The sequence below is a fragment of the Chlamydotis macqueenii genome, chromosome 6 (genome assembly GCF_036417535.1).
Source record: "Chlamydotis macqueenii isolate bChlMac1 chromosome 6, bChlMac1.mat, whole genome shotgun sequence".
Lineage (NCBI taxonomy): Eukaryota > Metazoa > Chordata > Aves > Otidiformes > Otididae > Chlamydotis > Chlamydotis macqueenii.
In genome coordinates, this window is record NC_141561.1 from 37,025,244 (window position 1) to 37,046,971 (window position 21,728).

General features: G+C 47.5%; 1 protein-coding gene across 17 annotated transcripts in view; it reads left to right on the top strand.

Annotated features, from left to right (window-relative positions):
• MAP2 (microtubule associated protein 2) overlaps positions 1–21,728 on the top strand; it is a 220,173-nt gene that overhangs the window by 145,585 nt on the left and 52,860 nt on the right. For all 17 annotated transcript variants that reach the window (XM_086750745.1, XM_086750751.1, XM_086750749.1 and 14 more), the window contains one exon: positions 8,003–8,288. In XM_086750745.1, the coding sequence (XP_086606871.1) occupies positions 8,027–8,288 (262 nt within the window). In that variant the 5' untranslated portion in view covers positions 8,003–8,026. The remainder of the gene's footprint in view (positions 1–8,002; positions 8,289–21,728) is intronic.

The window sequence follows — 21,728 nt, forward strand, 5'->3', positions numbered from 1 at the left end:
GCCTGGCATGATTGCCTAGTGTGTCAGAGTATTATGAAGTGAAGCTAAAAGCACTCTCAGCAAAGGAAGAATCTGCTGCCCTTCACATGGGGAGAAAACTTTTTTCATGTGAGCAAGAATTTTTCCCCAAACAAACTGGAGCAGTCCATGGCCCTGACGATCCTTTTCTGTTATCTCCTTCATCCTTCATTTTCACAGCAGCACAGCATCTTTGTGTTGCTTCTTCTGTTGTGAAATAATTGATTGTGTTCCTTTACTTCAGCATATGGAAGGACAGAATTAAGTTGGGATGGCAGCTGGATCAGCAAGTCCTCCACTGGAATTACTGAACTGCCCATTTTGTGGGGGTCCATGGCCCTGGAGAGGGCACAGAGAGCTGGAGTGTGATGCAAATGCTGTTTTCCACATTTTTGCTGTACTCTGGTTCTCCTGCATGTATTTACGGGGAAGAATCTGCCAGAAACTAGCCCAGAACATGCTTTTTGCCATTCGTAGTAGCTGACGTGATGATACTTCCAAAGATAGCATCTGGGTATTTTCAAAGATTGTACTGTAGCAGGGGTGGAATTAGTTTTATAAGTCAGGTAACACCTCTGAAAAAATAAAAAAAAACCACAGACACATTTGTAGAGGCAGCGGTTTTTTTTTTTTGTTTTGTTTTTTTTTTTGGTCATTAAAAGCTTACAGCGTAAAGTTAAGATTGTGTGAGAATGTGTCATGCTTGGTGAGATCTCGGTGAAACTGGAAGAAGTAAGCGATGTGAAAGTAATTAATGTATGTGGAGAAGGAAAGGGCGCACCAGTGTAGTTAAAGTGCTTATTCTGGATAAGTGAGATTTTGGTGTGTGTGTTTTTGCTTAGCAGTTAAGTTTGTAGCACCTCTCTGCTGAAGGGTCCAGTTTGCCTCACCTGCACGCAAAGTAGCTCCCCTGAAGTTGGCAAGAGCATAGAGCTGTCCTACGCGGAGAACATGGAAGTAACGTATTAGCATAATTAATTCCTCGCTACCGAATCTGAGCTGTCATCTATCACAGAGCCTCCTGAGAGAAGAGATGCAACCTGAGATCAATGTGTGTTAGCAAGGTCAGTGTGGGGAAGAAAAAATCCTGCAAAATTTCACACCGGCCCTTTTTTGGGCTGCTTTTACCAGACCCCATCCAAAGACAAGGATTGATTGGTGTGCCTTGAGAGCAGAGGGAGCTCGTAGCTCCTAAATTATAATGGAAGTAGCAGTGGGGAGAGGAACCAAGCATTCAATGTTCATTTTTAGTAGCCAGCCAGTGTTTGTTTCTGACAAGATATCAGCTGGCCAAACTTGGGAAACATTGGCAACCACAGCTTTTATGTATTTGTGAGTATTTCTAGTAGTTCCATGTTTTTTTTCCCCCCGTAACCTGCAATGACTACATCAAATTGTATACTGCATCAAGTTGTATACTACTTCTTCCCTGACTAGTTTTTCCCTTAAGTAGTATTTTGAGCACCCTTGTCTCATACAGCCCATCCTCCAGTTCGGCTGTAGTGTTGCTACTGATTTTCAACTGTCTTCTTGTAGAGGCTTGAAGTGATCGCTGTGGTAAGAGGGAAACATTTAAAGAAAAAAAGTGGGTTTTTTATTGGAGACAGATTTCCTGGATGCTCTCTGAATCTCCTTTTCCCTTCAAAATAATCTCCTTAAACTAGAGATTTCCTCTGTTGTTTTTAGCTTTTTGAAAATATATTTGTAATAAGTGGTGCCAGTCTTTTACAATTACTTCGGTAGTGAAAACCAGGCGGTAAAACTACAAATAAGGACTGAGGTTTTGAGTGTTTATTTCATTAAGTCTGAAGCTGGTGCTGTTTATTTTTGGTGGTTTTTCAGTGCCTTCTGCACCAAGGGTGAAAAAACCAATGTAGCCACAAGTGTTGGTGAATGTCTTTCTCTGCCTGGATTGTAAGTCAGGGCCTTGGCACGGCTCATTTTGATGGCTAACGGCTGCGGAGCCCCGTGCTTCAGAGAAGCCTGCCAACTGCAATGCCTTCTCTAAAGTGCACGGAGAGGGCTCACAGTGCCCTTTTGAAATTGTGCTTGGTGGAAAAATCAATGCAGCGTGTCTGACTCTGAGGTGCAATCCCATCGTTGTTCAGGGCTCATTTCAACAAGCCTCCTGGAAACAAAAGAGTCCACTGAGAAATCCGGGAATGTTCTGGCTGCCGGGAAACGTCTCGGCTTCCCGGCAGTGCTCCTTCCATCCTTCAGCCCCTCCGGCTCCCCGAGGCAGGAGAGATCTCAGGTAGGATTGAGCAGGGACTGCCTTCTCTGTGTACTGATCAGGAGGAGGCAAGGCTGTCATGGTACCTCATCTTAAAATTTGCAGGAGGATTATGTGCGATTTAATCCAGCGTTCCTTTGTGTTGGCCCCTTTCCTGACTAGTGTTGCTTCTTTAGCACTTTTGCCATCCTTATCATGGACTACATTTATTGGTAATAAGTTTTTGCCGTATTTCTTATTTCAGATATCACTTAGAGTTGTCATGGTGCTGTTGTTATGGTTACCATCTCCCTCACCAGCTAAAACGCCTTTCCTCTCTCCCACAGGAAGCAATTATGATTAGTGATAGATGGGTGTGTGTGAGGGTGTTTGATGAATGGTAATGGTGTAAAAATGCTGCACTGTGGATAAAAATGGTTTGTCAAAAAGGAGTGGTGCTGGAGCAGGAAGGCGTGTGCAGGGATTCTGGCTTTTTAGCTCCATGGTAGATGGGTTTGTTTGCAGGCGGAAGCTGCTAATGCCATGATTTCACCATTGCAACAGGGAGGGGCACCCAGTTTTAGATTTCTGGAGTTTGAACGAGTTGATGCTGTCCCTGGGTGTGGGACCAAGGGCAGCCCTGCATGCCAGGCAGCCGTATGTGTTGGGAGGGCAGCATCCGACGGCAAGTCGGCTTTGTCGCGCTCTGCATTCCAGCAGCCCAGAGGAATGAGTGCCTTCCCCAGGAAGGAAGAGCTGTCCGTCAGGAGTGGCAGCTGGAAGACTCATCCTCATACGTTTACCTGTTCCTGCGCTCTGCAGCAGGATGGACCTGTTTGCTACCTATGGAGATGCAACTGGTGCTGCGTCTCGGCCCTCCTGTACACCGTTGCCCGTGTGTACCGCCTGGCCGTGCAGGGTTTTTTACTCAGTACGGAGCAGGGGGGCTTTGTCAGAGTCACATTTCTCCAAGTGAAAGCGTTCCCCTTCACCGGGAGCTGTGTGGCTCCTGTAGTAGGATGACCCATGCTTCCCACCTGCCTGCCTTCGCTGATGCCCAGCCCAGCTGCAAGGAGCGCTGAGAGGGGTTTCCACCTCTGCACCCGCGAGGCAGGACACTGCGCAGGGAGGCGCGTGGACTACGAGCAGCCATTCCTCCGGCTCTCTGCTCGCTCTCTGCTGTGCTGGTGCTGCAGGTCTGATCGACTGCATCGCAGGCTGCGGCCATCCCTCGTTCTCAGCTCTGGCAAGGATGCACATTGCAGTAAATTGTTTTGATCTTTCCACAGTCAGCTTCCTTTGTTCAGCCTCTAGTCCAGGTGCCATCCATTAGATTTCATCTGTTTTGTAATCCAAGGGACAATCAAAAGGGTTTTCAGCAAAGAATATGTGACTATTGACTAACTGTTTGCAGTGTGGAAATGGAAAAGCCTTTAAAAACCACCAGTGCTAATAGAATTGCGAGGAGATTAACACTGCCTGCGTTTTGAACAGGTGCAAGGTAGTATTTAAGAGGATGGTCTTGCTCATACTGTCTAGAAAGAGGGATCTAGCTGCAAGCTAATAACTCAAGCAGTGGACAAGGAAGAAATAAATCGTATTTGTTATAAATTATCAGGGAAACCTCTTTGTCCTTTGTAAGACTTGAGAGGTAGAGTGGCTTCAATTGAGAGAATGTGTAATTCTGCCTAATAATAGGCTGGATTGCTGGAATTATGGTACTTAGACATTTAGGATCAAGCAGTAACTTCTATTAATCATCTAGCAGCTTGTGGACCATGACTGAGCATTTTAAGAGGGAAGCTACCATGATTCCTGTCAGATGCTCTGAGCTTTGCTCCCCATCCATGCTGTAATTCTTTTTGATCAGCGTGAGGCACACCACTCGCGTCCAAAAATAATCAAATTAATTTGAGAGAAGATGCTTGTTAACTAAAATGAAAGAGTGAAATTCAGGTGCAAAGCTCTCCATGTGTTCATGGCATCCAAAATTAGCCCTCATGTTTTTGTAGGTACATGGAGAGTCCGTGAAGACAATAGCACTGACAGGCTTTAGGTACTACTGAGCTTTTTGATAGTGGCAGGAGATTATTGGAATTTGTCCATCCAGATGGGACAAATCCCCACCTTCTCTCTCTTGTTGCTTTTATTCCGGCCGCCTGATACCTACACGCTTTCCTTGGCTCTTCTAGACATAGTTGTCAGTAAGTTAAATTTATTGTCAAATTCCCTTGGGACCTTTTAATCTGCAGTGCCTGATAGTTAATATTCAAATACATCATCCCAATTAGCCAGCTGGACGTGGACGTGAATTAAAGGTTTTCTTGCTTGTGTTGTTACCAGTATGAGTCAGATTGTGCCCTATTTGTATATGGTTTGGGTTTTTTACGTTAATGAAGAATATCTTTTTTTTTTTTTTTTTAGTGTAACTCATTTTGGAGACAATTTCATTCTTCTCTGCTTCTTGGTGCCCTCTTTTCTTCAAAAATTCCTGAACGCCTCACCTCATTAATTTCTTTTGGCGTGGTGTCACCAGGGTGGCTTTGGAGCAAGGAGCTGTGCTGGGGCGTTGGTGCCGCCCAGCCTGGTACAGCCCACGAGCTCTGCCGCCCTTCCTGCAGCCTCCTGCTCGCCTGGGGCTGCCGTGGGCCACCGCCTGCCTCAGTGACCCCCTCACCACCACGAACTTCAGCTGGTGGACAGGAACAAAAATGAGAACATACCAGTGAGGACGTACTAGTAAGATTGCTGCTACGTATTCTCTGATATTGAGGTTCTGCTAAAATGGGCACGGAAAAAAGGCTCTTAAATATCCAAATTATTTTTTAGCTAAGCAACATGACATTTTAGGGCACTGGCTGTGCCTTCTTTTCTTAAAATGTTTTGGAAGCCTTCATTGCAGTTTATCCAAAGAATAAGAAAATCTTAGTGGAAAGAGGAACTTTTTGCTTCCCTGCAGTACTGTATTTCCCTAGGTTGTCCAAACTATTCCAGTTTCCTTCTTTTTATAGACCTAACGCTATTTAAATTCTGCCATAATATTTGTCCACTCTTGTTATTTCTGTGTCAATATGTGAATTACCTGATTAATTTAATTCCATGGTATGCTAACAAAATGACAGAAAACCAACTACCTGATAGTAGAAAGCACACCTGTGTATTCTGGATTGGAACCTGAGCTGCGGATGAATCACGCTGTACAGCAGATAGTCACTGCTAAATTGCTGAGTACAAAGATGGATTGTCTGACTCACTCGCTGTGTTTCTACTACCATTATAAACTCCGAGAGCACTTGATGAATAACACAGAGTCAAGAATGAATTCATCCATGTTTCACTTTGTAACCATCTATTATAAATACTGAGCCAAATTCTGCCTCCACATCCACACAGCTCTCATTGAAGCCTGCCCACTGTATTTATTTTTAAAGATAAAAGCGCTTCTGTTGCTTTCACAGAGGACAGAATTCTGTGGCACAGTTCATTGTAAGGATGTGAATATCTTTCCTCAAGAGCTGCAAGTGAAGCAGGGAGTGTCTGCCTGCTTCAGGGGAAGGGCACTTCAGGGATAACAGCCTCCAAACTGCGGCGGTGGGATAATAACCTTTATGTTCATCCCAGCAATTTTTAGATCCGTGTTCCCCACGCTCAGGTCTTGCGTAACCCTCGTCTCCCTGCAGAGGCTCTGGGCTCCTCTTGTGGGTGACCCAGGGGCTGAGCTGCTGAAGCTGATGGGTGGGTTCCTACTGCTCCTGGGACTCACTGTCAGGTTCAAAGTGCCCTGGATTGGGGGAAAAGCCTGGAGTTAGGGTTCAGGTTTTTTTTTTTTCTTCTGTACACAGGGAGACCTTCATCCCGTGGCCTCGTGTAGTGGAAGGGCTCTGGTCAGAAAATGTTTTCTAGCATCATGCAGTAAACAGAGGCAGAGGGTTATCTCTTTGGGGCATAGGAGAGATGGTCCTTGCCCAGCTCGGGCTCTCTCCTCCATAATTACCCCGTCAGCTCTTCTGGAATGATTTGAGACGGCTGCAGTAAGGCTCTTGCTGTGCATGCAGAATGGCGCACTACTGGGTCTCCCGTCAGGGTAAAGGAGGACGGCAAAGGGACGTGGAGTGCGTTCCTATTTCTGTGGTTGACTGAGGCACATCTCATTGCCGCCCAGCTTTGTGATGCTGCTCAGCCTGCCATTTTCGTTACAGCTCAGAGGGAAACACTGGGTTCCAAGTTCCACCTGCTCCTGCAGTCTCTGTGCAATTCATTCTCCCCAGGAATGGGGCTGCGTCAGGGGGAGAGTGGACTGAGTTGCACTTCCCAAACCATGGTGATTTCAGTGGGAGGCGAAAGAGTTGTTAGTCCTTTTTGGGATGGAACTAGAGTTTGAGTCACTTATTTATTGAATGAAGTCTAATTTTCATTATTCACCATGATTTTTTAATTTAATGTATCTCTGAAAGCCATTGTTATTAAACGACGATGTCTGATCTGACAGAGATCAAGTTACCAATTGCAGATGATTATCTGACAAATAACAATAGCTTTTTCTCATGTTTAGAGGTTTTCTGCAAACTGACCTGACTCTGTGGAAACTAGGATTTTTTTTTTCTGATGTGGTTGGTTTTTGTAAAATGTCTGCAGAATACCTGCACCATTTGGTTTTGTGCTGCCTTTTCTAGACTGTTCAGCCTCTGTGATACCTGGCTGGTTCACTGCATTCAGCTGATTTCTTTTAGATTTTTTTTTTTTTCTCCCAGAGAAAAAAGGCAGCAAGTGCTTTTGGAAAAGGCCTGCTGGTTTTCACTTTGAAGTAGCTAGCTCACATCAAGCCTTTCTCTCCTCCCCACCACTTTACATTATCATGGAAACGTGGATTACAATATGTTGTCTTCCTAGGCTTACGTATCAATGAGCTACTACTGCATTTTTCTGTGGGGAGTAGCCAAACCCTATGGCTTGTGCAGTGGCTTTTTTTCCTGGTTTGGGCAAATGAGAGCTAATTAACAGGATTGAAATGTGTGTGAAGTAGCAAATAATGATTGGGTTTGTTTATATATAAATACTGATAGTCATAAGAGAATGCAAATGCTTGTGTGGGAAACAACTGTTCCCCACAGGCTGTTTTGGACGAAAGGGAGTAAGTGTGAATGTTCACAGAACAGCGAGTAAGAAGGGATGCAGACAGGGTCAAACAGCACTTATGTTGGGTAACCCAGTGAATGTTCTGCAGGGTGGTTTCTGTCATGGCTAGTGGCAGACTGCACGTGCCACAGAGGACGCGTTGCCCTGCGGTTCCGTGCCAGAAGAGCACCCGCTATTTGCAACTGCAATGGAAGTTGCAATAGCAGCTTCGCTGCTTTCAGCAGTTGTGGCATTCTTCCCTTTATCACCCGGGGAACGTGTCATTGCGTTACGATGACTGATTCACTTCTTGTTAAGTGGCTCAACATTTAACTGTAATCAATGAGTTAAAATCAGGTTAACGAAGGGGCAGCCCTCAAGAAACTGGTGCTAGTAATTGCAAGGCATGTGGGAGTCTGGGGGGACTGAACCATAACTTTTACTGCTTGTGGTTTGTTTTGATTTTAAAGCAGTTCGCTCATGCCCAGGACAGACAAGCAGAGACACTTCTGCATTTAAACCCTCTTGCATCTGCCGGCCATGAGTTTCCCTGGCAGCACTGCTGGTAACGTGCCTGTGCTGCACCTGGTCACTGCCCGCTGGCCAGGGGCACGGGCGCCCGCTTGGAGCTGATCTCCCCTGCTAATGTCGTTACAGGCTAAGCGGTGAAGGCAAGGAACCATGGCGGAGGATAGGAAAGACGAGGCCAAAGCACCGCACTGGACTTCAGGTCAGCTGACAGAGGCTTCTTCGCACCCACATTCACCTGAAATTAAGGAACAGGGCGGCGCAGGTGCTGGACTGGTCAGAAGTGCCAATGGATTTCCCTACCGAGAGGACGAGGAGTCGGGGCTGCGGGACCATGAGCAGCCGGGGACATACACTCGGACCAAAGAGAATGGGATCAATGGAGAGCTCTCAGCGGGGGACAGGGAGACCGCAGGTAATGCACCTCGATGCCTTGCCACAAAACACGGGGCTCTGTAGACCAGTGGAGGATGTTTCTCCAAGAGGAAATGTTAGCTGGAGCCAAGCATGCCCCAGGGCATGTGGGAGCTGATGTAAGGGAGCGCGTGCCTTGGAAGGGCACTAGCTCTTCACAGCAAGGGCTGCGTCTTCGTCTGGATTTGCACAGCGTGCGTCCCTACCCAGGATCCTTGGCAGTGCATTGAGAAGACTTCAGGAAAGGCACAACAGTGCCTTAGTGCGTTTTGGTAGATGGGACAGGGTCACGTCTCTGGAGATGAGAGAGCAGGCTGGTGTAGAGCAGCCATTCAGCTTCTCTGGACTGGGAGGGAGCAGGAGACCGCTCAGCTGTTGTGCACAGATAGCTCGTGTTGCTCTTGCACGTGTTCGTGCGTGTGTGAAGAATGGCTTCTCCTGTTACTGCTCACAAGCAACTACACCTTCTTGCTCAATCTGACCGGGAATGCTGCAATTCAACGTCAGCATTTATTCACCCTTGCCCAGGCGTATTTCACTGGATACTCACTGGGACTTGGCCTATTTGTGAACTGTTAGGATTTTAGGACTCAGCGTGTTATTTAAGGGTAGGGGGGGAAGTGTGACTTTGTCAAAATGAAATATGCAAAGCAAGTCTACTGTTTGAGAAGTAAATGCTAATTCTCTCTGTGCAGAGTTCCCACTTTAAACCCCAAATGCACAGTGCAAGAGTAATTTATCTTGTACAGACACAACTGCCCTTGATGCATCCATCCATGCATACTAAAGAGATCTTTCTAGCAAAGTTTGTGGGCTGTTGACAGCATTCGGAGATGCTATCCATAATTTCTCAGCAGCTGGAGAATTTTAAGGCCCTTGGACTCTACAGTCATTTTGTAAACAGTTGTGCTGGAAATGGATCTCTCTGCTAAAAGTAAATGAGTTTAGATTTTAAGAGTCTCTTCTTGTGGATAGCCAAAACTTGAAAGCTAAAGGTAAAAGAAATCCTGTGTAAGCATTCAGGTGAGCACACTGATGATTGTTTGGGGGGATGATAACTAGGTCTTGTCTCTTTGCTGTAACCCAACTTTGTGCTATGCTTAGCCAGCAAATAAGCAGGAGCAGATGTACAGGAATCACAGAGGTAAGATGCTGCAGTTCTTAGGGGTTGGCGTGGGCCGTGGAAAGACTGAGCACTTTTCTCTTTGCCACAGATTTTTCAGAGCCATGAACAAGTCCCACCCATACACGTGGAGAAGTGGGAGTAACTTTACAGGATGAAGAGGAATTTCCTCTCCTTAGAAAGGGAGAAGAGAAATTATCTTCTCAGGCTTTCCAAGCTCAAGCTGCTTTCTCAAGTTTCTGATGGTGATCAGTGTCTAAGAGAGACCTGAACGTTTAATTGAGGAGTTTGCAGCTAATGGATGAGAGGAGGTGGGAACCCACTGCTGCTCACCTGTGGACATCGTAGTAGTGAATGTTTATGTTGCTTTTAGAGGCAAGGGGTTAAACAGCAGAACAAATAAAAATGAGCCAGTATGGTCTAAGGAGGAAGCGGGACTGGGAACATACGCTTGCCAAGGGAACAAAACTGCTCTTGATTTGGGTTTGCTTCAGTCACCGCTTTATGGCCTTATTTCCTCCTCCCCTGCTTTTTCCTCGCTGTCTGCTTGGATTGCAAGATCTCTGGTGTGGGGACTTGCTCTTGATACATACAAGTTTTGTTTGGGACTCTTAATATCGCTTATCTCATGGCATCTTTGTTTGTCCTTGAACACCAGAGAATCCCTAAAACTGGTTGCCTACATGCATGAATTCCTAGCTCTCTGGAAACTTAAGCACTGCACACATGCAACCTGGCTAAGCCAGTATCTAATACGATGTAAATCAAATTAAGATGCTTAAAATATATTTTTAATCATTTTTCTCTTTTGAAGGAGAAACCTGTGGGTAACTTACTGTGGTGATAGAAAGGGACTGAGGCCTGTGTTGCCATTTTACACTAGTATTCACTGGCTGGATCTGCTTAATACATTGTGAAGCAGGAGTTTTAGAGGTGGATTGTTGGTATTTGATTCGGAATTTGATCTTGAAATCAGGATTGCCATTAGCCAGCAAATTCAGTCATCTTTGCTGTTCTGTTTGTAAATTTTAACTGCGGTAGGGTCTTGTATCAGGCAGGGTTTTTAAATGCCACTCTGATACACATAATTACCAATAATATGAATTGTTTAATCATTTGTAGTAACTTACTGACTCCAAACAGCTGAGGAGAAAATGCACAGAAAGCCAAGGTCAGCTGAGATAATTAAGCCAAACTGTGGGTTTGAGTGGATTTACAGGGACTTTCCCTGGTGCAAGGCCAGCACCATAACCTAGAAAAATCTCTGGCTTCTCAGCCTTTGGTTCGGAGTCCATAAATCCCCAGCAACTGCAACAACCAGCTCGTCCACAGAGGAGCATGAGTATAGACAGGGCATTTCCCAGGCAGCCGCCCGTCGCCCCATCCCCGCTGATGACAGCTCAGTTATGTTTTGAGGCGTTTTGCCTGAGGAAGCTGACCCGGGAGCTGGGACTGAGTCACAAAATGGGCCTCCCCTAGGAAGAGGTATTCTGCGATAGTCCCTTGGGGGCACAGCAAAGCAGCAGGGCACCCATTTGCAGGGCTGCTGGTGTAAAATCTGAGGGCTTTGTGTTAAGGAGAAGATGAGAGTCAGGCCACCGGGAGGGGCAAGGGCACCTTCTGCCAACACTGATGGAGAGGCAAGGGGATAATGGGGGAGGAAATAACGGTTCTTGCCAAACACATCCCATCCATCACTGCAAGTGACATTTTTAGGTTTGCACAGTTAAAATTTACCTTCCTGTATCTATACATCTCTCTCTCTCTCTCGGCATCTGTCTAAGAGTTATTGAGTCTGACCTCAATTTTGGAATCCTGTGAATCTGGCTGTTGTGTTGCCTCTGATTGATCTGTCTCAGTATCGTGCTGGTAATGGCTGCATTATGGAGCCACATCAATGCCCTCCTTTCAGACGGACCGATGGAAACGTGGGAGAGTGCACAGCGCTGGGGCCGGGGCAGCCTCGGGGCCTGGTCCGGTGTCCACTGAAGTCAGAGGCAGATACACGCGAGAGAATAGGCCGGGGTTTTGGCACAGCACACAGGAAGCTGTTATGGATGTCATATAAGTAAGGGCAGTAAAGCAGCTATTCCTTTTTAGATGTATTTGTATATCTACCTGGGCTGCCCCGACAGACAAGCTCAGCCCCACTCCATCACCAGCCCTGTGCCACTGCCAGCCTCAAGTCCCACACTGCTCCTGAGGAGCTCTTGAGGACACCTTGCCTTTGGGGTGGGCTGCAGCACCCCACAGCCCAAGACCCGCCGAATTTCAGTGCGCTCTCCCTGATCCATGCCTGTCCGTGTCCTTTCTCACCTGCACCTAGACACACACAGCATCTTTGGTGAGGATTTTGGAAGTACTAAGAGGGGAGGGTGAGATCTGTAGCTCTCGTCAAGCTAAACATTTTCACGTGATATGAGATGTGTGCTGCAAAGGAGGCGTGATAGCGTAATCTTCAGAAACTCACTCTGAAGTGGGCTGATGTGGAAAGCTTTGGATTGGACCCCATGGTAGAGCACAAGATGCGTTTGACTTCTAATGAAATAGGAGAGTGGCAGCCTTTTCTTTGCTTACTGAAAAGTCGTAGTCAACTAACTGGGAGGACGCGCTGACGAGCAGTACAGGTGCGCTGCAGCCTTCCCTGGGAACCAGGAATTCAGCACAGTCCATCGTATCTGACTTGCAAGGAACATCAAGCTGCAAAGGTTTGGTTTTTCACACTTAAAATGCATTTATTTTTCTTTTCAGCAATGTAATGACTAACTTGTCAAATGTATATAATTAGGGGTAAAGGGGGTTAGATGCATTGTGAAGCATCTGCTACAATATGTCTTTATGTGCAGTGACTCAGCTGACTGAGTGCTTTCTTCAGTATGTGCCAAATTCAGGTTTATAATCTGAGGGGGTTTGGATTACCCACACAGTTATTTGATAAATTAGTTTTTTGGCAGACGAAGGGAAGGCATTTCCTGAAATCCTATTACCAGAGCCTCAGGACAGTGCTTCTGTGCTGGTGTCAGTCAGTGTTAAGGACAGTAACGCATCCTGCCAGAGGGACAAACAGAGCCCTTCATTAATTGGCAGGGTACTCGAATCCTGTGGGGTGCAAAGAGACTGCCTGAAAATTGTAGCAGACTTCCTGACGCAGCACAGTGGACTTGACCGCAGGTTGAGCTCCTGTCTTGTTTTTCAGAGCCCTTGAGTCATAGGAAAGGTGAGTGAGAGGGAGCCCTTGGCAGATAAATGAGAGGGGCTAGGATTTTTGGTGGCTAGGGTACCCACAGACTGGTATGTGTTAGGCTGTAAGTGGAACAGAAAGAGGGAGGAACCCTAGACCCATGAAGAGGAATGGAGAAGCGGCGGTGTGGAGCTGAGGGGTGACTGAGGGGTTGAGGAGGGGTGAGGGAACAGACCCAGTAATGGGAGAGCTGGAAGAAGTGAAGGGCAGAGAGCTGGTGAGATGGATGCTGTGAGGGAGAAAAGCGGGGACGGGAAGTGGCATGATGTATCCCATCCTCTTTCCCAGCCTTGCCTCGTAGTAACCACTCTCTAGGTACAAATGATCTTGTTCATGGCCCTCACCACCACTGTGCCGTTAGAAGATCACCGTGACGCTTCGTTCTGCCGGCTCCCGGCACTTGGCCCATGAGGGCTGGGACTGGAGTTGTGACGGCAGGTTGTGCAGGGGCAGGATTGCAGCTCTGTGCAAAGGGTCACGACAGCCTCGCCGGGCTGGAACCTCACCGAGTCATCACTGGGTCCCATGGTGTGTTAATGGCTTTTCCCCCCTCTAGTGACTTCACTTAATCTTCTTTTCCTTTGTCTGTCAGTGTCCTTCTCTCTCTCTCGCCACACAAGTGATAATACTCAGATGGCGCTGCCAGTAAACATGCAAACAGGCCTTCTTTGTATGGAAGCCTCTTTAGTCTTTCTTTCCAACAGGACTGCTTTGTCAGAGCTTTCCTTTTCGTTTGGCTGTTTGCACTGGCCGTCTTGCTGCTGCCCAAACCCTCCTGGAGTTACCAGAGCCCCCACAAAGTTCCTGAACACCCGTTCCCCAAAGGAGCCTCCCAGCCCTGCTGGCAGATGGGCGTTTTCAGCACGCCACGTGTCTCGAGCTACGCAGACAAAATGCACAGAATGATGCAAAATCAGTGACACTCAAAGACGAACGCGATTGTGGTGTTTTTCCCGTTTTTGTTGTTTATTTTACATAGCTGGAAGAATGTCATTGATGGCTCCCATGGGAAAGAAGCCGTTAATTAGGCATTTTGATCTCCCTCCCTTTGCCCAGGAAATGTGACAGTAATTACTGTGCACCATCATCTTTGCCAATTTAGATACAGGCAAACATACCAGACTTCTGAAACTTTTCTTCTCTGTGTTAAGAAGCGTAATACAAGTGTCATTTTCCGGGACACATTACTGAAATATTTTAGACGTGTTCTGGTTATGTTGCTGAAGACAGCGTACGCGGAGGCCACAGAGCCTGTTTGGGGAACTTGTAGAATTACACTTACCATTCTCTGTGAAGCTTGCTATGGAGATCCTTCTCTGTTGTTGTTCTGCAGAGAACTGGGAATGAAGACACAGAAGCTCCATCCCTGGAAATGTTCAAGGCCAGGCTGGATGAGGCTCTGAGCAACCTGATCTGGTTGGAGATGTCCCTGGTCCTTGCAGGGGGGTTGGACTGAATGACCTTTGAAGGTCCCTCCCAACCCAAACCATTCTATGATTCTAAATCCCATCTTTCCCCATGTGTCCCCTATGCCCACCTATCTTCTCCCTGACTCTAAATATTCACTGACTGCTGCAGAGACCAGTCTCTGCAGGTTTGTCTGCGGCTGGTGCTATCAGTCACAAAATTCAGTAAGACATCCCATTTTGTCCAGCCTTAACCTCTCTGAGGGGCTGGCTCTGCCTTCCCACCTCCTCTCAGGACTTCAGGAATCAGTCAGGCTGTGATTGAAATGTGTTGGTAGAGCTGGAGGGTCTGCCACAGTTTGGGCAGCGCAAGCGTGCAAAAATAACTGCCTGAAGGGGAGCGGGTGAGATAACCCAGCGTGCAGGTGCCATTGAGTCCCGTGGCTGGGAGTCAGACACCCGGAGAAGTTCAGCTATCGGTCTCTTTTATCCCTAAAGCTCTTCTGAAAATGTCAGTCTGTGGTTCACCGTATCTCAAACCAGGCACAGGAACACCATCAGAGCCAACTGCTGCATTGTGCCGTGTCAGCGCTGAATCTGGCCAAGAGCAGGCATCAGCCAGCCACTTCCTTTGGGCTCCCTCTTGGTGTTTTGATTCACTTGGGTGTTTTCTTGTTATGGTAGGAGTGTCGTAAGAGGGAATTGCATCAGCAGCTGTGCTTCCTTAAGGAGTAAGAGCGAAATGCCTGTGAGTCTGTTGGCCTGGCAACCAGCGCTCACTTGGTGCTGTCAGCGTTCCCAGAAAATGTAATCGATAATAACCCTGGAGATGCAACATGGAGCCATGAGGCCAGGCTATGGAGGAAATATCTTTCATAACATGTTGTTCCAACCACACGGTAGTTCGGGCTGTATGCCACAAGCGCTGTTTGTTGAAGGTGCCTTTTGAAAATGCCCGCAGCTGTTCTTGGGGGGCTGCTGTAGCCAGGATAGGCTGACTGGTGGGGCACTTGCATCCAGAGGCCATGTCCTACACCATGGCCTGTTGTGCTGGAGTCCTTTCTAGCGTACGGCAGGGGACAGCTGGTTCACTTCTGAATTCTGTAAAGTAGACAAAGCTGGTCAAAGCCAGGAGAAGAGGCGCAGGGGTGTGAGGAGAGCTACCCCATGTCATGCGGGAGGGCTGCGGCAGAGCCACGGGCAGGTGGCACAGGGCTGTGTGCTGCCTCTCTGTGGGCTCCTGCCCTCTGGGCTTGGCTCTTCCCAGTCATCTCTGAAGGGAAGCCATTGTGGTCTCCATCCCCGGGATGGCAGCGTGAAGGACATGCAGGAGCACAGAGCAGTGTTTGGCAGTGGGCAGAGGTCTTTGCAATTGCAGCTGCAAGGTGGTATGGCTGGGGATGGTGCCAGCATATAATCTTCCATTCCAGTTTTGAGCCCAGGGCAGGAAGGTTTGGAGGAAGGTTCATTACCAAACAACAGAGCCTTGTTTTGCAGGCACACAGCTGCTTTTGTTTCAGGCAAAGCTGAAATGGCAACTTCTCTGAAGTCACCTTGAAAGGGAAGCAGCAGGTTCTTAGCTGCCAGCCTGGGACACACTGGTGGGCATTGCCTGCCTCGTTTCCTGGCCCCTCGCCCTGTGCACGGGCGATTTCCAGCTCCCAGGGTCTCACACACTGTGAAGCAGAAGAGCCTGGAGGTGCAGTCGTTGACCAGCTCACCCCCAGGCTTCCCAGATCCCTTCCTGCCCTTTTCCCATGGCGGGAGCTCACCTGGGGCACTTCCCCGCCATGGCTAAGGTCAGCCTAGCGCGAGGCACAGCATCCCCAGGAGTGTCTGGCCGAGGCTGGTCCTCCCGGCACATGGGCCAGACCTCTGCCCTTCCACACGCCGCTGGGCACGCGTTTAACCTGTGGCAGAGAGGAGGTGGGTACCAGCAGACCACTTACAGAAAGGAGAGTCCCACGAACAGTCTGCTGCTCCTGCGAGGAGTGCCAGGCCTTGCTGATTTCTTTTTTCCATGTTGCCATGCCAACACGTCCCTGTGCGGAGTGAGATCTCTTTTTAAGCTCTGCTGAGAGCCAGTATGTAGCCTGGGAGCTTATTTAGCATTCAGGAGCGCACAGCCTCTCTGTAACTGCTCTGAGCCGTGGCCAGGCTGTCTGACAAAGGAAAGGAGGATTTAATTTTTTTTTCTTTGCTTTTCCTCTAGCATTTGCTTCTCAAGGTTAAGGGAGACAGAGTAGATGGAGAGAGAGACTGGGAGGGCTGTGCGATGGGGACCTCACCCTGCTGTCCTCACTGAGGCATGACTTTGGTGGAAACAAAAAGGAAATAGTACTTTGCGGCATATTTACAGAGCAGAATACGTGTGTGGGAGATATATATCTATGTGCAAATTTCTTGGTTTGACCAACCCTGATGGCCTACTCTGTATTGAAATTGGAAAGCAAAGGCAATCTGGGTTTTAATTTGAGCGAGGAACTCAAAAGAAAGATTAGAAAGAAGCCAGGGACAAAGCCCTTGTAATTGTCTTCCCTGCTCTTTTGGTCAGTTAAGTTACAATACAGAGAAAGAAATCATCTCTTCTCGTGCTATATTCGTATCTTGAGTAAGGATGGCAAAACCTAGTGTGTACTGGTGTTTTGGTTTGGGGTTTTCTGTTTTGTGGAGTTGCTGCTGGTAGATTAACTGCTTACTTTAAATTAAATCCTTATAATGATAATGAATACGGGTTTGCTTGCCTTTGCCAGCTTAAGGGATGGAAATCAGCAGAAAGCGGCTGGCAGATGAGCACTGATAATCCAGTGCCTGTCAGTACCAACTGCGAAAAGGTTGATGTGGAAATTCAAAGGCAAGACTCAAAGTGAGAGGGCTCTGTGCTGGTGTTGACTCTGTCATTTGTTCCTTTGGAGATGCTGAGCAAAACATTTACATTTTCCTGTGAGGTTTCACAGACTGACTGCAGAGCGGAGTCAGTGGTGCTTGGGAAACCCATTCTGAGGTGATGGTTTAGAAATGCAGTCTTGGTTGGTTTTTGAGGTTTTGTTGTTAGTGAGGCATTCCTCATGACATGCAAAAAGTGCAGGAAACTCAAGGCACCCCAGCTGTGTACATTAGAGCACGTGAGTGAGCCCTTCTCCTATGCGTGGAAAATATCTGCTCAAAACTTTAATACTTTGATTTTAATTGCATGCAGTAGATGGAAAAATAACTGTGAGATATCATTATCTCCAAGGCAGGAAAACCTGTTAGCTGCTTCCCAGAGAGTCATTTTCACTCAGGGCTGAGTAGATTGAATACTTCATGGAAATCAGTTTCACTCAGAGGCACTATATACTATGGGAGGGGAAAATAAACCCCAAGTATTTCACTTTTTTGTTCTTATTTCTTTCCTTGAGACTAATTCATAGTGATATATGATCAGTTTGGTACAGCTCCCAGCAACCCATATAGCCTATGGCAGTTACGATAAAACTAATTTACAGTCTGGTCCTCTGCGCATCTGGCGAGACAGATACGTTAATAAAGAAGAGCAGAAGGATCAGCTGCCAGTGCTGCGTAGGTGTGGCAGTCTTGCTGACGTACCCAAACCGTTTTCATCCATAACCTTGCAGCGCGTGTGAGAGAAGGGAGAGGCTTCAGCTGTGACTATGCCTTTGTACCCCAGAGCCAGGGTATGTGCCAGAGCTGGGGTAACACAGCCTGCACAGGTTGCTGGTGAGCTGTAAAGGGAGCTAATCCTCAACTGTTCCTGTCCATGGGTTGCTTTCTCTTTCCTTTCACCCTCATCCTTTTTCTGTTTAAGAATATGTTGGCCTTCTAAACAATTGCTCTGTCAGCTCTTCCTTGTTTTCCTCTTTTCTCACTTATGTTGCCTCTGGCCTTTTTTTTTTTTTCTTTCCCCTTCTTGTTCTCTATGTGCTCCCAGCTGTATCCCAGCCCTCCAGTGTAGCTCCTCTGTGACCTAGAATTTCCACAGCCACTTTTCATTGTTTGTACACCTCAGAGCCTTCGGATGCAGACCCCTCCCAGTGGCTGCAGTGACCCAAACCTTGGTCTCAGCTCTCCTCACAGCACCCAGATAGTCCCCATCATCATGGCTGTTCCACTTCGTCCATCTGTGGGAACGCTCGCACGCGCTCGTTTGTAAGCGCGCAACACGGTTCCTCGCAGTCGGCAGGAGAGAGCCGTCTGTCTCCGTAGCAGTGCAGCGCTGGAAGAGATGAGCTGTGCAGCTGTTGCTGCATTGCGGAGCTGGCTGGTAAGCAGCTTGGCCTGGCAGCGTGAGCCCAGGGGTGAACAGGGCACGTTATCACTGCATTTTGTGTGTCACCGCATCCCCTGACGGGATGAACCAAAATTCTGTGCCATTGACAGAATAATTCAGTCCTTCTGAGCCAGGCGTGAGTAGAAATCCCATGCAGCGTTTACACAGGTTCATGTTAATTTTAAACTTAAAGTCAGCTGAGTTCATATAGCATACTTTGAGTTCTTTTTTAAAAAGGTCACAGGAAACACTATTAGAAGTGTTTAAAATCGGCTCAAAAGGAGCTAAAAATGAACTTCAAGGGACATGTCACCTCCTGCTGTAGGTGACTGGAGCTCCACTGACTTCTGTGAGGATTCTTAAAAGTCTGTTTGTTTAAAATCTTAACTTGTACTGAACTTGAAAACAAATATTGATTTAAAAGTAAGTTACCTGTTACATTTATTTATTCACACTCGAAGGATAGATATAGCTGCTTCATGCATGCCAGTGATGTTTTCAGCTGATCCCAAGTCCTAGGACAGGCGGTGGGACCACACTGTATTGCCCTGGCTGATGGTCTGGTGCTGTCTGCTTCCGTGGTGCATGTGAGCTGTAAATTGTGTTGCCAGTGCTTCAGACAAAACAGAACCGATTGGCTTTTCCCACCTCTGGCTTGGCTGGGAAATGCTGACAGTAGTAAATATTTTCTTCCAGGCAGTGGACTTAAGAAATTTGACTCAGGGGATGCACAGGGAGCAAGTATTTGCAGTAACAAGGGCTCATTTTAAAAGCGTTGCTTTATTGTACTGACATTTGTATGACTCCTTTTTAACAGACTTTCAGATTTCAAGGGGAGGAGGTGTGGGGGACTGATCCCTTGGTGTTTTGTTTCACAGCTGCTAGACGGCGTGGCAGAGGCCTCTGCCTAGTGAATGTGCGCTGAGGTGCTGGGCAGCTGGAGGAAGGGGCTCGTGGGAGCTTTCTGGATTGCTCCTGGCTCCTGGCATGAGTATGCTTTGGATTTTGCCACCCGTGTGCTTTGGAGATCTGGACAGATCACCTCTTGCTGGAGGCGACCAGGAAAACAGAGTCAGGGCCGTGGAGCTGCAGCACATGCAGAAGGTGGGGAAGTGGTCCAAGGACAGGACACCCAGACCCTGGGCTGCTCCTTCCCCAGATGCTGCAGGGCAGCTGGGGGTGCATGGGCAAGCCACCCTCCAGCCTCCCGTGTGTGCCCGAGCACAGCTGGCCTGACCCAGCTCAGCTGCAGCCAGGACAGCACTTTTGCTCCAGGTTTATGCTGCTCTAAAGCAGATAGGTTAAGGGGCTGGATCCTGGTGATTCAGATTTACAGTACGGAGTCGAAGGAGAAGGTGGGAGGGGTTGTTGAGTAGCTGAAGTACCCCAGAACACAGAGGCCTAAGCTGTCTGCCGCGGGGCTCACCAGGGTGTGAAGGTCCTGTGTCAGGTGTCCAGCCATAGCTCCCCTGTACGTGCTCTCACATAGTCACTGCAATGCGTCTTTCCCCAAAGGTGGGCTGAATGCTCATACCCCTGGGTTTCAATGCCTTAAACCGTCAAAGCTCGCTCTTTCCCAAAACAGAAGGCTTTCCTGACCTGTTCAGTTGGTTAGTTGGTAAATCCTCATGATTAAATTAATGTCACTATCCTCATTGATGCTACAGTAGCTTAAAGTCAACAAGTTTATTAGGGAAATTATACTTGTCAGTTGTGTTGTGGTTTCATTTAATTTAAAAGCTGGTGTTTCCATTATTTGCCTTCATACCTCCTGCCAATTACTGCTGGTATTGCCAACATCCAGATCAAGGACCTACTTACAGCAAAATATTTATGCTCACGGAAGCTGTTTGAGAGCAAATATTTGAATTCTGTAAAGCTATGTTACTACTTTTTTCTTCAATCACAAGCACTAATCTGTTGGCATTGTTTGGGTTTTATGTAACTTATTCATACTGCCTTGATTGCTGCTGTGCATTTCTTTTTTAACCCGAGTGCAAAAGGCAGTATTTAAATTGTCACCATCCCAGGGATAAACTCCAAGATGTGTCTTTGTTTTTTTTTCCACCAGAAATGTCACTGGCTGAGGCCCAGGTCTTTTTTTCCCCCAGCATTTCAGCAATCTTGACTCAAACAAGAGTTGTTCACCAGCTTCCAGGAGAGCTGAGCATGAATTCAGGACCTGTCCTTAGGGGACTGGCTAATGCAAATCGAATCGCTGTTTGGTTTGTAGTCCTGCTGCACTCGGAATTGCAGCACCCGAGGGGGTGGGTGAGGAAAATCCATAGGTCCATAGGCTATAGCAAATAGCCACTTCCTATCTTTCCTCTCTGCAGGAATTAGGAAAAAAATTTTTACAATAAGGGTGGTAGAGCACTGGAACAGGTTGCCCAGAGAGGTGGTGGATGCCCCATCCCTGGAAACGTTCAAGGCCAGGTTGGACGGGGCTCTGAGCAACCTGATCTGGTTGGAGATGTCCCTGCTCCTTGCAGGGGGGTTGGACTGGAGGGGCTTTGAAGGTCCCTTCCAACCCAAACCATCCTGTGATTCTGTGAATATATTTGGGGTATTTTGCCTCTCTAAGCAGCGCAGGTTGTTCTGTGCTTTTGTTGTTGAGTCGATTCCACTGTGCCAACAATTAGTGCTGGTTACCTTGGAAACAGCTCTGCACCCCACTGAGGATTTTGACAGGCACATTTTGACTGAAATTGCTTTGTTTTCCCAATTCTGCAAGGACACATGTAGCTAATCCTTTTGCTGTGCTCTGTCTGTGTTCCTTCCCTAAAATGTAGCAAAATTAATGAAACATAGTATTTTATCCTTTCCATCTGTTTGCATCTTTCTTTATTCCTGTTTTAGCCTCAGTGCTCCGGGAGCGTTAATTACCCTTTGCTTTAACTGAGCTCACTGTTAATTTTCTTGGTAGGTGTCTGAGGGGTGACATTGTGAAAGCATGTGAAGTTTCGACACAGTTTTCAGTCTCCTCCTCTCCGTCCCTCCTTCCTATCATCCCTTCCCTTTGGTTTCCTCCTGGAGCATTTGTTGTGCTGTGCGGTTCCAGCACGTTAAACTTTGTTTATGCCTAAAACAAGTTCTGCTTTACAGAGACCAGATGGCATCTTCCATGGCTACGGCAAACTCCAGATCAGCTGCCACCGTAGCGGTATCAGAGCTGTTGCTAGAAAGGGCGAGGGATGATGCTGCTCCAGTCTGGGGAGAGTGTCCTGGTGAAATTGTGGGGACATGACATGGTTTTTCTATTTAGGAGGAGCTGTCCCTGTTGCTGTAAAATGGGTGCTGAAGTGGGAAGAAGCAATAGGCAGGTGAGCTGAGCGAACTGGCCGAATGTCAGAAACGCCATCAGGAAAGGAGAAGAGCTGGGGAGGCAAACTCTGGTCTGA